Source organism: Telopea speciosissima, chromosome 7, assembly GCF_018873765.1.
Source record: "Telopea speciosissima isolate NSW1024214 ecotype Mountain lineage chromosome 7, Tspe_v1, whole genome shotgun sequence".
In the NCBI taxonomy this organism is placed as follows: Eukaryota; Viridiplantae; Streptophyta; class Magnoliopsida; order Proteales; family Proteaceae; genus Telopea; species Telopea speciosissima.
This window is the reverse complement of record NC_057922.1, coordinates 21,570,186-21,583,523: the sequence shown is the minus strand read 5'-3', so window position 1 is coordinate 21,583,523 and position 13,338 is coordinate 21,570,186. Positions and strand designations below refer to the sequence as shown.

Below are 13,338 nucleotides of genomic sequence, written 5' to 3'. Positions count from 1 at the left end.
GGGAAATTAGTATATTAACTGTATCAAGAAATAATGGAAAATAATTTCATAATTTACAGACATACATGCATCAGAAGTTCAGGATCCCAGCCAAAAGGCTCCTCTTTTTTTCAAAAATATTGGCACATCATTAGTCATGCAGTCATTCTTGTGTAAAGACAATTTTTTTTTTAATGGGGATCAATTATTCACTTTGGGAGCTGAATTAGGATTAAAATCATCTCCGGCGCGCAAATCTATCAGTGAGGTGCAGTGAGGCCCCCACTGGTAGACACATGTCCTTTTAAAAACCGACAGTGAAGATTAAAAACCGTCTTCAACCCGGAGAAAACGGGTCCTCACTTGACCCAAACCACAAAGGGGAAAGGGGGATAGGGTTCATGCCGCCACCACCCACCAGCTGGGGGAGTTCTGGGCCGATATTGCCGGTGAAGATAGCCCTCGGCAGGGGCGCTATCCAACGAGCCAAGAAACAATTGTGGGGGTAGGGAGAAAGAGTGGTGCAGCAAGAGGAGAAGACCACAGCAGCCAAAAATGGCCGGAGAAGACGACCTACGGTCTCTCTCTGGCGCGCAGACGGCTGGCGAAGATCAGCCGCACTGAGACGAGCACACACACACACACACACACACCACACACTGGGGGTAGGGGGTATATTACATTCATCCAACAAAATAAGGAAGATAAAAAAAAATAAATAAATGGTGAAGGAGACGAGTTGCAGAGATGCGGTATCATCAATAGAGCTCAGACCTCTTGTAGATCATAAACGAGAAACGTCTGTTGGACTTCGACTCCAACCATTTGTTCAGCAGAAATTAACTATGGAATCTCCAACACCTCTTGCCATCAACAAATACCAGACTCAGTGATCCTGAGTTTTATTTCAAATGGTAGAAGAAAACGGGAAAAGGCAGAGATGAGAACCAAGGTGGATGCAGCTTCACCCATGAATTTCGTTTGGGAATTTTGTCTACGAAGCATCAAATCGCGTTTTCTGCTCAGCAGCTCAGAGTTCCAACAGCTCAGGGTTCCAGCAGCTGCTCGGGCCGAAGAACATTGAAAGTAGCAGGGGAACAACATGCAGATCGCAGAAGAAGAATGTCACAGAGCAAGGAGCAGCCTTTTGTTTCGCAGAGGAAGAATGTCCCAGAGCAAGTGCAAGTTCGATGGGATGTTCTTCAAGTCGAAGGAGTGACACTCATATAGGCCTTCCACCAATACATCGAATAGCTTGAGCCCAATAGATTTGTGTTATCTGTCTACATTATGTAAGAAACTGTGATGGAGGATGCAAACTTACCTTCATTCAGACCAACTAATCCTGCCATGTCTGTCTAATGTATATTTCCTCTTTTGTGTGTTTCTCAGTATCTGTCACACTCAAACTCAACCTCTAGCTCTAGGTTTCTCCAGGGTTTAAAAACCAGAAATCAGGATCTAAACCAGTCTTGGATCGGATCGGTCTAGACTGGTCTAAATTGACATATTCCATACAAGGATCGATCTGATCCAGATAATTTGGAATCAGGACCGGCCTCTATCGATTACAATTCAGATTGACCCGAATTGGCCGATCCAATTTTTTTTTTTAATTTATTTTTTTAAAATTCTAGTTATCAATTTTTAGTGTATATGGATTATAGTTTCTTCAGATAACTCCTGTAACCACATTGCAATAACTCCCGATTATTTAAAGCCAAGCGTTTCATTGATTCCTAATCTAGGATTAGAATCTAGTTAGAGTAGGAAATCATAGTCTTAATGGAAGTAGGAAAAAGGAATTCCTGTCCCTTTAGGATAAGGAAGTGGACTCCTATTCCAAATAGGAGAAGTAATTAGGATCCTGATCTGACAAGGAAAAGGGAAAGGAAAATGAGATTTCTAACATAAATGGAAAATAAAAGTAGTTGCACAACTTGACATGTTTGGTGGCCATTTCTTTATTGGTGTGATTTTCTTTTTGTTTTGTATCTTGTTTTTTTTTTTGGGTACAGTTTACCAATTCAAAATTACATAACTAGTTGAAGAACTAGTCACAAACATATAGAAGTATAAAATAAGTTGGGTATTAAAAGACAGAAATTAGGGAAATACTTGGATGGATCGATGAGACCAGCCAAGCCCTTTATTTATAGAATAAAGTAATACAGCCAAAAGACAAAAATAACCCTAGTCATAGCCGAAATATGGCTAGGAATACATAAAACAGAAAAACAACTAAACTAAAGCAGGAAAAAGACCAGTGGGTATTCTGGTATATCTTAACACTCCCCCTCAAGTTGGGGCAAAAATATCACTCATGCCCAACTTGACTAGGCTAGGATGAAAGATCCTTCCAGGCAGTCCCTAGGTGAACATGTCAGCAAGCTGATCAGCAGACTTCACATAAGGAACACAAATAAGGCCTTCCTCTAATTTTTCCTTGATGAAATGCCGATCCACCTCAACATGCTTTGTGCGATCATGCTGTACCGGATTATGTGCAATACTAATGGCAGCCTTGTTGTCGCAATATAGCATCATAGGGAGGCGAATAGGAAGTCCAAGGTCTTATAGCAAACCTTTTAACCAGAGTAGCTCACAAATACTGTGTGCCATAGCACGAAATTCTGCCTCAGCACTAGAACGAGCCACCACATTCTGCTTCTAGCTACGCCAGGTGACAAGATTACCACCCACAAAAGAACAGTAACCAAAAATAGACTTACGGTCTGGGGAACCTGCCCAATCAGCATCAGTATACGCCTCAATGCGTAGGTGACCATGGGGAGATAAGAGAATTCCTTTCCCAGGAGCTAACTTCAAGTAGTGAAGAATTCGAAGAACAGCCTCCATATGTGAAGTGTATGGATCATGCATAAATTGACTGACAAGACTAACAGCAATAGCAATATCGGGACGAGTATGGGAAAGATAAATCAACTTTCCCACTAGTCATTGATATCGCCCTTTATCAACCGGATCACCCTCCTTTTCCTTGAGACGAACATTAACATCCATAGGAGTATCAGAAGGACTGCACCCTAACAAACCAGTCTCAGTCAGTAGGTCTAGGACATACTTTCGTTGGGAAAGAAAGATGCCTTTTGAAGATCTGGTAACTTCAATCCCAAGAAAATACCTTAGTTTTCCTAGATCCTTAATCTCGAACTCTTGGCCAAGAAATGTCTTCAACCTGCTGATCTCATCACAATCATTGCTAGTTACCACAATATCATCAACGTAGACTATCAAGATAGTGAGTTTTTTGCCCGCTCTATTAATAAAGAGAGTGTGATCTGCATTACTCTGCTTGTAGCCTGCAGAAACCATTGCTTTGTGAAACCGGCCAAACCACGCTCGAGGGGACTGTTTCAACCCATAAAGAGCGCGCTTCAATCAACAAACCTTTCCTCAGGTGCTGTCACAAGAGAACCCTAGTAGAATGTCCATGTATACTTCTTCATCGAGTTCCCCATTGAGGAAAACATTCTTCACATCAAGCTGTTGTAAGTCCCATCCAAAATTAATTGCACAAGATAAGAGTACTCTGACAGTATTTAGCTTAGCGATAGGGGCAAAGGTCTTCTGGTAGTCAATCCCATATGTCTGAGTAAATCCTTTGGCCACAAGACATGCCTTATACCTATCCACAGTTCCATCCACCTTCTGTTTCACCACAAACACCCACTTGCATCCAACAGTCCGCTTCCCTAGTGGAAGAGTCATAAGCTCCCATGTGTTATTTTTTTTCAAGGCGTCCATTTCTTCCATCATCGCTGCCTTCCACTTTCCATCTGTAAGAGCTTCCTGCCAATTTTGAGGAATACAAACAGAAGAGAGAGAGGAGACAAATGCACAAAAGGATGGAGAAAGAGAATCATAAGAAACAACATGAGATAAAGGGTGTTGAGTGCAAGTTCTTACACCTTTGCAAACAACAATGGGGAGATCCAAAGAAGAAGGATTACCAGGTGGAGAAGTAGGTTCTGGATCCGGGGTTGGCAATTGGACGGAAACTGGTGTCATAGTGGATTGAAGCTCCCTATGTCTGGTCCTGTTCCGTGAAAAAACCTTCAAGTTTGTCGCATCAATCCTCCGCTGAAATTCACCAATGGTTCTTTGGACTGGGGTGACCTCCCCTTGAGCAGGAACAGTAGAAACCTCCCCCTGTGCAGGAACATCTCCCCCTGAAGGAGAATGGGACACCTCCCCCTGTGTAGGAATTTCTCCCCCTGACGTAGAGGGAAGGGTAGGGGTAGACTCATCATAAACATGCCGAAGAGGGGGGGGTCAACGGTCAACACATCTTCACTAGAACTCTCCCCCTGAAGAGGTGGGGACGAATAATAGGAGAGAGCCTCGTGAAAGATAACATCCATACTGACCATGGTATGGCGGGCAGGAGGATAATAACATTTATACCCCTTTTGGGTGGCAGAGTAACCTAAGAAAATGCAGCGTAGGCTGCGGGGCTCAAGTTTGCCAGGAGATCTAGTATCCCTAGCATAACAGACACACCTAAAAACCTTAGGGGGAACAATATAAAAGTGTTGGAATATGTACTCCGGGTATTTTGGTCCTTTTGGGGTAGTTTTTATGTTATTAAGTGTAAGTCGGCTATGTGGGTTTTAGTTCCACGTCGCCTATTTTAGTCTCTTGTAACTTTCCCCTCTATTATAAATAGAGGGGCTTACCTATCAATTAATACAAGCAATTATTCTCTCATTCTCTCTTTTCTAGCCCATGATTCTACCAACATGGTATCAAAGCTAGTCTGATCTAGGTCTGAAAAAGAGAAAGAAAACCCTAATCCATCTCTTCAATCGACTTCTCCCTTCTTCTCCCTTTCTCGGCTTCTCCTTCTTCTGTTCTTCTTCCTCTCAACCTTGCAAAGGGGCAGCACTAATGAGGTAAACACAGCATATCAATGATTTAGTTGCTGCCCCCCTCCCTTTCTACCTATTTTTATTGAAAAAATTCTGTTCGAAATCTGCTGGAGCCATACCTGCGATATTGGAGTTGTCCAGAATTTTTGGAGATTTGATTTCTACCTAATGAAGACTGATCCTCCATTGTTGGAGCCCCCTATGCAGCCTTTTCCAACACTCTTCTACCCTATTCCATAATCTTCCTTCCCTTTCTTTCTTTCTCTCCATCTTTTATTAACTTTCCAACCTCCATACCCATATCGATCTCAACTTGTCAGGGTTAAAACCCTGACTCCAATTGATTTTGGGGTTTCCCTTTTCAGATGCAGCTGATTTTTTAGGGGTGATTCCCTACTACTACAAGCCTTAATCGACCTAAGTTTAGACACTTTCTGATGGCTGGATTTGTTTTTACATCAAAACCTTCTCAACCTGCTATTTTTGGGTACCTGTTAAAACCCTGACTCAAATCGACATTAGGGTTACAGGTTTCAGTTTTTGCTGATTTTTGGAGGGATGATTACTCCAACTACAAGGACCACTCGACCTCAATCTTAGCCTCTTTCCAAGTGTTTGAAGACCCCTAACCCCAATCGATCCTCCTTTTCAGGGTTTTACAAAACCCTGACACATATCGATTTTAGGGTTAGGGTTGATTGCTGCTGTTGGAGTTTTTTGGAGGTGTTTCTACCATCAAGAGGGACATTCTACTTCAATTATTCATGGCTTGAAGAAGTTATATTACACAAGATAGCTGTTGCCCTATTTTTCCTGCAATTTTTGGTGTTTCTCCCACTTGAAGATCAACTCTCAATCACCAAGGAGATTGGTTATTCGAACTGGAGATCCATTCCTGCAGTTGTGGTCAGCATCTATTCCAGAAGACATCACCTTTGACAAGTCATCATCACTTTTGTTGAAGCCCCCTTCCCTACAATCGATCTTCACTTTCAGGGTTTTTTTACAAAACCCTGACTATAATCGATCTAAGGGTTAGGGCAGTCCACTCTTGCTGATTTTTTTAGGAGAGTTTTATAACCATCAGAGGAATAGTCAACCCATATTTCAGCAACAATCATCAGTTCTTTTTGGCAAAAATTCAGGTTCATTCTTATGGCTCGGTTTCTCCAATTATCAACCTATTTTTTTTACTTGTTCCTATGTGGCCGGCTGCTTCAACTACCTATGGATCTTTCGGGTTCTTTATCTTATATTTGCTGGTTCTATTGAGCTTTACTACATATATTGCTGGTTTTATTGATTGGCTTCTGTGAGCATGACTGGTTGGCATGTTACTGCTGCCTTTATGTGGACTACTGCTGCCCTTTTAGTGAGACTGAGTATCCTGCTATTGGAGATCGAATTTCTTTCATTATTGAAGACTCGTATCTACTACCTTGGAGATCAGCTTGTTTGGGATTACAACAGTGTGTTCCAAGGTTATTGGTTGCAACTACGAACCTATTCAGTTATGTGAAGCCTTTCTGGTTCATATCCGGCTCCCTTTGAGAGCTTCATCCTAGCATTGTTCACAAATTCAGATCTGATCCAAGTTTTTTGTTGAAGCTTCTTACATCCATTGCTGTCCAAATATCTTCGTCAGTTCTATTTAGCATGTGGGAGTTTATAGTTTGAAATTTTGCACACTAGTACTTCCTTGTGTGAAAATCGATCAAGTTTTTACAGAATGGTACCTTCTCCTCCTACAAATTAGATCTGTTTTTTTTAATTTAGATCTGATCATTGGAGATTGGTGTTTTGGAATTAGCTTGATCAATTGAAAGAAGGTTGTAAATTACTATGTTGCTTTGTCCATGGTTCATTATCCCACTGCTTCTTTTCACTTCACCACCTCCCAAACCATACCTTTGGCATATACCCATACCCACCTTGGAAGTTTATGGTATTCTCTAAATTGCCATTTCTTCTCTTTCCATTACCCTTGGCACCTTTTGGAAGATTTTGGAATATTATGTTTTTGCCCTATCACTTACATCATCTCTGTTATGTCCACGTGTATTACACGTGAGGGGGGGATTATGTACAGTATACTGCAGCCATTGCAGAAAGCAGAACTTGCAGGAACACTTGGTGCAAAACATAAAAGATCAGAGTTTTCACCATTGCCAATGGGTATCTACTTTGTTATTGGGGTGAGTTTGCCGTAAGGGGGAGATTGGTATTAAAGTATTGAAGATGTTTGGTGATTGCCTGCCTATATGAGGTTCTACAGTTGGGTTGATTTTTTCCGCTGCTTGATTCATCTGCTCACTACCTTAGTTACTTATCTTCTAGACTATCATTCAGAGCTTCATCACTGGACAGCAATAGAAGATTGGTAAAAGCTGCCTTTTTTGGAAGACATTCCGGTCCCGGTTTGCTGATCAAGTCTGCCCAAGTTTTGAAGATCTATTTTTTCAAGTTCTTGAAGGTTTATTTGGGAGCTACATTCGTCTTGAAGCTGGATTCTGCTACAACTTATTTTTCTCCGTTTTGTTCAAGTTGGGCATTAGTACCTTGTATGCACCAACTTGAGGGGGCGTGTTAGCATTATTATGGAGTTCTATTTTCTTTAGTTCAAGCTGAATTTTCTTTCTTTAATTCTTTGTATAATCCAACTTGAGGGGGAGTGTTGGAATATGTACTCCAGAATACCGTGGGGGTATTCTGGTCCTTTTGGGGTAGTTTTTATGTTATTAAGTGTAAGTCGGCTATGTGGGTTTTAGTCCCACATCGCCTATTTTAGTCTCTTGTAACTTTCCCCTCTATTATAAATAGAGGGGCTTACCTATCAATTAATATAAGCAATTCTTCTCTCATTCTCTCTTTTCTAGCCCACGATTCTACCAACAAAAAGTTAGAGCCAGATAAAAGCTCAATAGGGGACTTAGAAGCAAGAACTCGAGTCGGCGATTAATAGGCTGCAGTAAGGACAGCATCCCCCCAATAAAAAGAGGGAACATGACGGGCAAACATTAGGGCCCAGGCCACCTCCAAGAGATGGCGATTTTTCCTCTCAGCCACACCATTTTGGGCAGGAGTATCAACACAACTGGTTTGATGTAAAATGCCATGGGTAGAAAGGTATCGTTGGAACTGACCTTCCATATGCTCTTTCCCATTGTCACTCCTTAAAATCTTGAGAGTGACATTAAACTGGGTTTGGACCATCTTATGAAAAATGCTGAAAACCAGAGAAGACTTCACTCTTGTTATGCATGAGGTATACCCAAGTGAAACGGGAATGACAGTCAATGAATGTAACAAACCATCGCTGGCCATGAAGAGAGGCCTTACGACTAGGGCCCCACACATCAGTATGAATTAAGTGAAATAGGGAAGAACTTCTTTTATTAGATATAGGATAATTGGATCGTGTCTGTTTGGCCAAGACACAAGGCTCACAAAAGAATTCTTCCTTACTACAATTTTTAAACAAAGTTGGAAATAAAAGAGATAATGTGCCCAAAGAGGGGTGTCCTAATCTAGAGTGCCATTGGTGCAGTTCAGAAGAAGAAGATGGTGGACATAACTGAGAAGGCAAAGCCTTGTGCGGTCCATTATCAAGAAGATACAATCCATTATGCAGCCTACCCGATCCAATCATCCTCCCCGAGTCCAGTTCCTGAAAGACACAATGAGTAGGAAAAAAAAAAACTTTGCAATTTAGATGTTTGGTAATACTACTAATAGAGAGAAGATTAGTAGTGAAATTAGGAATGTGCAAAACAGAGGACAGGGAAAGTAATGGGGAGCAACTAATGGACCCCTTTCCAGAAATGGAAGAGAGGGAACCATCAGCCACCCGAACTTTATCCTTGCCAGAAGAAGGGGAATATGTATAAAAAGGTTAGAAAAACCTGTCATGTGATCAGTGGCACCGGAGTCTATAATCCAGGGAACGGAGACAACCGAAGCACAGTGACCAGCAAAGGAGATACCTGAGCGGATAAAGTGGGAACTTGATGGAGTGGAATGACCGGCAGGAACAGCTGTAGCAGAGGCAGCGGAAGACTGTAATATACTCCGGAGAGCTTGGAACTCTTCTTGGGAGGAGCTGTTGTCAGCAGTGGGAGCTGGAGCTACACTTTCAGTGTGATTGGCTTTGTTTTTAGGTTTAGCACGGCCACGTTTAGCCTCAAAATCAGCAGGCTTCCCATGTAATTTCCAGCACTGGGCCTTAGTGTGATAGAGTTATTGCAATGGTCACACTTGACAAGCTCCAGTGTAGGGGCAGTAGCAGTAGCAGTGGCAGTAGCAGTAATATCCGATGGAGTAGCTTTAGAACCAGCAGCCTGGAGGGCTGATCTTTCAACAGAGGGACCCAACATCATTGCAGCTCGACGGGTTTCCTCAGTAAGAACAAAGGAGAAGGCCTGCTCCAATGTAGGGAAAGGTACCCGATCAAGTACTTGCACACGGATGGGATCATAATCAGCATTAAGACTAGCCAGGAAGTCATAAACTCGAAACTTATCCACATAGGCTGAATAAGCAGTAACATCAGCAGCTGTGGTAGGCTGAAAAGGGGCATAGTGGTCCAATTGTTGCCACAGACTTTTGAGGACAGCATAGTATTTAGTCACGGACAGCTCCTTTTGGGCAGGCAGTAGAAGAGAGTGTTTTCCGGATGTCATACACCTGGGCATCATTTCCCAATTGGCCATAAGTGCCTTTAGCAGCAGCCCATATCTGTGCAGCAGTATCAAGAAGAAGGTACTGGCTGGAAAGGTCCTGTGGCATGGAGTTCAAGACAAAAGACATAACCATAGCATCATTAGCAGCCCATCGAGTCTTGGCAGGCCCTTCTTCAGTAGGCTGTTTAGAGGTGCCATGAAGATGCCCACTGAGTCCTCTACCAGCTACAATCAAGGATAGAGATCTGGCCCATATGAGATAATTAGTGCCATCGAGCTTAATGGAGGCAGCATAAGGGAGGAATTCTGTCCGGGACTGAGAATCACCTCCAGAGTTGGCTGTGGTAACCTCTGAGTCTCCCATATTGAAGAGAAGAGTGTAGCAGCAAAAATCAAAACTGCCCTAAAACCAAAAATCGATCTGGTGTAGGGGTCTTCAAAGGCTGAGAAAATTCTGCAGATATTAGGTCTTCAAAGACTGAAAAAATTCTGCAGATATTAGGTCTTCAAAGGCTGAGAAAATTCTGCAGATATGGTACTAATTGTAGATGAAGAAGCTTCTCCAAAAAAAATCCACACAGAGAACCAAAAAAAAAATCAACAAGTGTCAGGGTTTTTCAAAAAACCCTGAAAGCAGATCGATATGAGGAGGTCCTTCAATGCTGGAGAAGAGAACCTGTGATAGCAGCTGTCCAATAGAAACTGCAGGAATGGATCCCAATAAACAAACCAGTTTCAATTTAAGAGAGGAGACTGATCTTCAAGAGGGGAGAACTCCAAACAAAATCGCAGAACAAGAGGCAGCAGCTATCGAACCAAAAACTTGTTAAATCATCAAGTGAGGAGGTGATTAATTAGGGCAGCATCTAGACAACAGTTCACCTCATTAGATCTGCCCTAATCCAGAAGAAGAAACCAAAAAAAATTGAAGAAGATCGAGTGGAAGAAGGGGGGAGGGAGAAGGGATCAAATGGAAGAAGAAGAAGGGAGAACAATGGAAAAGGGGGGGGGGGGGCTAACAAACAGGCTCGATCAGAGATTACTGCTCTGATACCATATTAAAAGACAGAAATTAGGGAAATACTTGGATGGATCGATGAGACCAGCCAAGCCCTTTATTTATAGAATAAAGTAATACAGCCAAAAGACAAAAATAACCCTAGTCATAGCCGAAATATGACTAGGAATACATAAAACAGAAAAATAACTAAACTAAAGCAGGAAAAAGACCAAAATAACCCCACGGTGGGTATTCTGGTATATCTTAACATTTGGAAAACTGGTTAAAAGGTATCATAATAGAAGTGTCTATTTCAGAGTATAAAATAAATACAATTTTTTTAGAATAGATCAAAGAAAAAATGTTGGCAATGGTAATATGTATCTGTTACTAAGGCTGGAAACTTTTTATACAACTTCATACTTATAGTAGGTGATCTCAACCACACCAGAGTACCAGACAAACACATGGCAGCAATACATTCAACATAAACAAGGTCAGAAATTTTGTGTACAAAAGGAGGAAAATAAAAAGGCCTCAAATATTCTACCATTACAAAACTAAAATTACCCTGACTTGTTGAGATAGAGCACTTAATCCAAAATCAGAAACTTTGAGGTTTCCATATGCATCCAATAGTAAATTTTCTGGCTGCAACAAATGCAAAAAAAGGAAAAAATGAATCTTCTTTTTTTTTTTCTATTTCTTTTCTAATGGCAAGAACAACAAAATACCAGCTCTAAAGGATGTTTCAAGGAAATAAACAAACAATTTACCTTTAAGTCTCTGTGGTAAACACCTCTGCTATGGCAATAATCAACAGCATTAATAAGTTGCTGGAAATACTTCCGTGCCTCATCCTCCATCATCCTTCCATTGTTGACCTTTGAGGAAAATAAACCACAATAATGCAGAATTATATGCAAGCACAGAGATAAGGAAAATTATTAATTTCTAACAACTACAAAGTACAGTTTCTAGCACCTCCGGACAGCATTTATTGAGCAACCATAACGTGCATCACCAACATTAGCATCGCTTAGTCTTGTGGACTAAAAATAACATAAGGTAAAAAATCAAGGGGAAAGAAAAAGTTGGATAAAAGAATTCTGCTATATGGTAGCTCATGTTTAAACTTTGCAATAGAGTTTGTGTCGAGGAACTGTACTCCTGACGTCTGATTTAGAAGTTCTCACACATCAAGGACATAAGACTTGAAACCAAAATATTTGCACTAACACAAACGTTGAAGTAAATAAATCTAGTGCAAAAATTAACTACTTACAATTTTGTCAAAGAGCTCTCCCCCTGTAACATACTCCAAAACAATAAAGATCTTAGTCTTGCTTCCCATTACCTGTAGAAAGAGAACAATTTATCAGGGAAGGACAACCCAATTAACCTACTAGGACAGTATGTAAAGTAATTGCTCAATTCTTAAATACCCCTAAAGAAGAAATCCATCCCAAGAAAATAGCTGTAAAAATTGGTTTTCATTTTTTATTTTTTTCTGTCGTCAGATTTGTTTGATAAAAAGCAAAAATAAAACTTGGTTGTAAAGTAGAACACTCACCAATACATCCACTTGTGTTGCTGTTGTCCCCCTCTTCCTTTTTCTATTATTTTAGTAAATGCCTTTTGTTAAATTCTAGGAAAAGAGCAGAGACTTGCTTTTTCTCCCTCCCTAGGACTAAATGACTAATGTCAGGGAGTCCTTACAAAAAAAAATTCAAATGTAAGACTTGGCTGTTTGGTAGAACATCCACCAAACTTCTCACGTCTGAATGACTCTTCTAAAGAAAGTAGAAGTTTGTAATTAGGGTTATGAAAGGTTTTCAGGTTTTAGATGGAAAAGGATGATAAAGATGTGGGAAAATATGGTCAACCTGGATGAAATGATGAATAGACAGTTTGATGAGTTTCAGCCAGTAAACTCAGAACTCTCTAGCCTGCAGTTAGGAGAAACCAAACTTTTCTAATGGCCATGAGTTAGGGTTTAGTTATATGGGTATCAGAGTTTAATGAGTTGCAGTAAAACCTGGAATATACATTGAGCTAAGAAGTGAACAAGAAGAAGAACCAAGGAAATTGTTAGTTATATTGGGCCAGAATACCGTGGGGGTATTCTGGACTTTTTTCCCTTTATTATTTGTTAGTTTCTTTGTGGTTTAATCCCACATTGCTTATGTAATTATTTTTACTATTTCATTATAGTTATAAATACAATGTGCTTGGGATGAACTAATCATCCAAGCATTAACCTAATTCAAATCTGTTTCTACATGGTATCAGAGCAGATTTCGAACTAGGGACAACAATTTTTCTCGATTTTTGCTCTTCTTCTCTCTCTCGATCTTCTTCTCTTCTAGTTCTCTCCTTCTTCTCCCTTGTTCTTCATTCCCATATAGGGCAGCACTGATGAGGTAATCATGCGATCCAGTTGCTGCCCCCATCACCTCATTTATGACTTGTAATTCTGTCCGATAGACTCTAATCAACACTGCTGCGATATTGGTTCTTCAGTTCCTTCTTGGAGATTGCTTCTACATCAGATACAAGGGCTCCTCTCCTCTCTTTGAAGACCAGAAGCTGCTGCAGAATTGTTGTTCTATTGGTTCAGACATTATTCCTCAAGATTGAAGACTTCCTTAAGATCGATTCCTCCATTATCAAAACCCTGACATCTATCGATCTTAGGGTTATTGCTGCCCACTGTTGCTGATTTTGTTGCAGGTTTTTTCTTCACTTATAAGGGCTCCTTCGACAGCTATATCAGCTCCTACAGATC

At 40.8% G+C, this 13,338-nt stretch overlaps 1 protein-coding gene across 1 annotated transcript in view; it reads right to left on the bottom strand.

Moving 5' to 3' along the window:
• The window catches only part of LOC122667818 (CBL-interacting protein kinase 32), a 37,718-nt gene that overhangs the window by 10,826 nt on the left and 13,554 nt on the right, over nt 1–13,338 (bottom strand). Inside the window, exons 4-6 of the mRNA XM_043864261.1 lie at nt 11,836–11,907; nt 11,327–11,434; nt 11,121–11,201 (exon numbers count right to left, since the gene is read on the bottom strand). Coding sequence (XP_043720196.1) covers nt 11,121–11,201; nt 11,327–11,434; nt 11,836–11,907 — 261 coding nt within the window. The remainder of the gene's footprint in view (nt 1–11,120; nt 11,202–11,326; nt 11,435–11,835; nt 11,908–13,338) is intronic.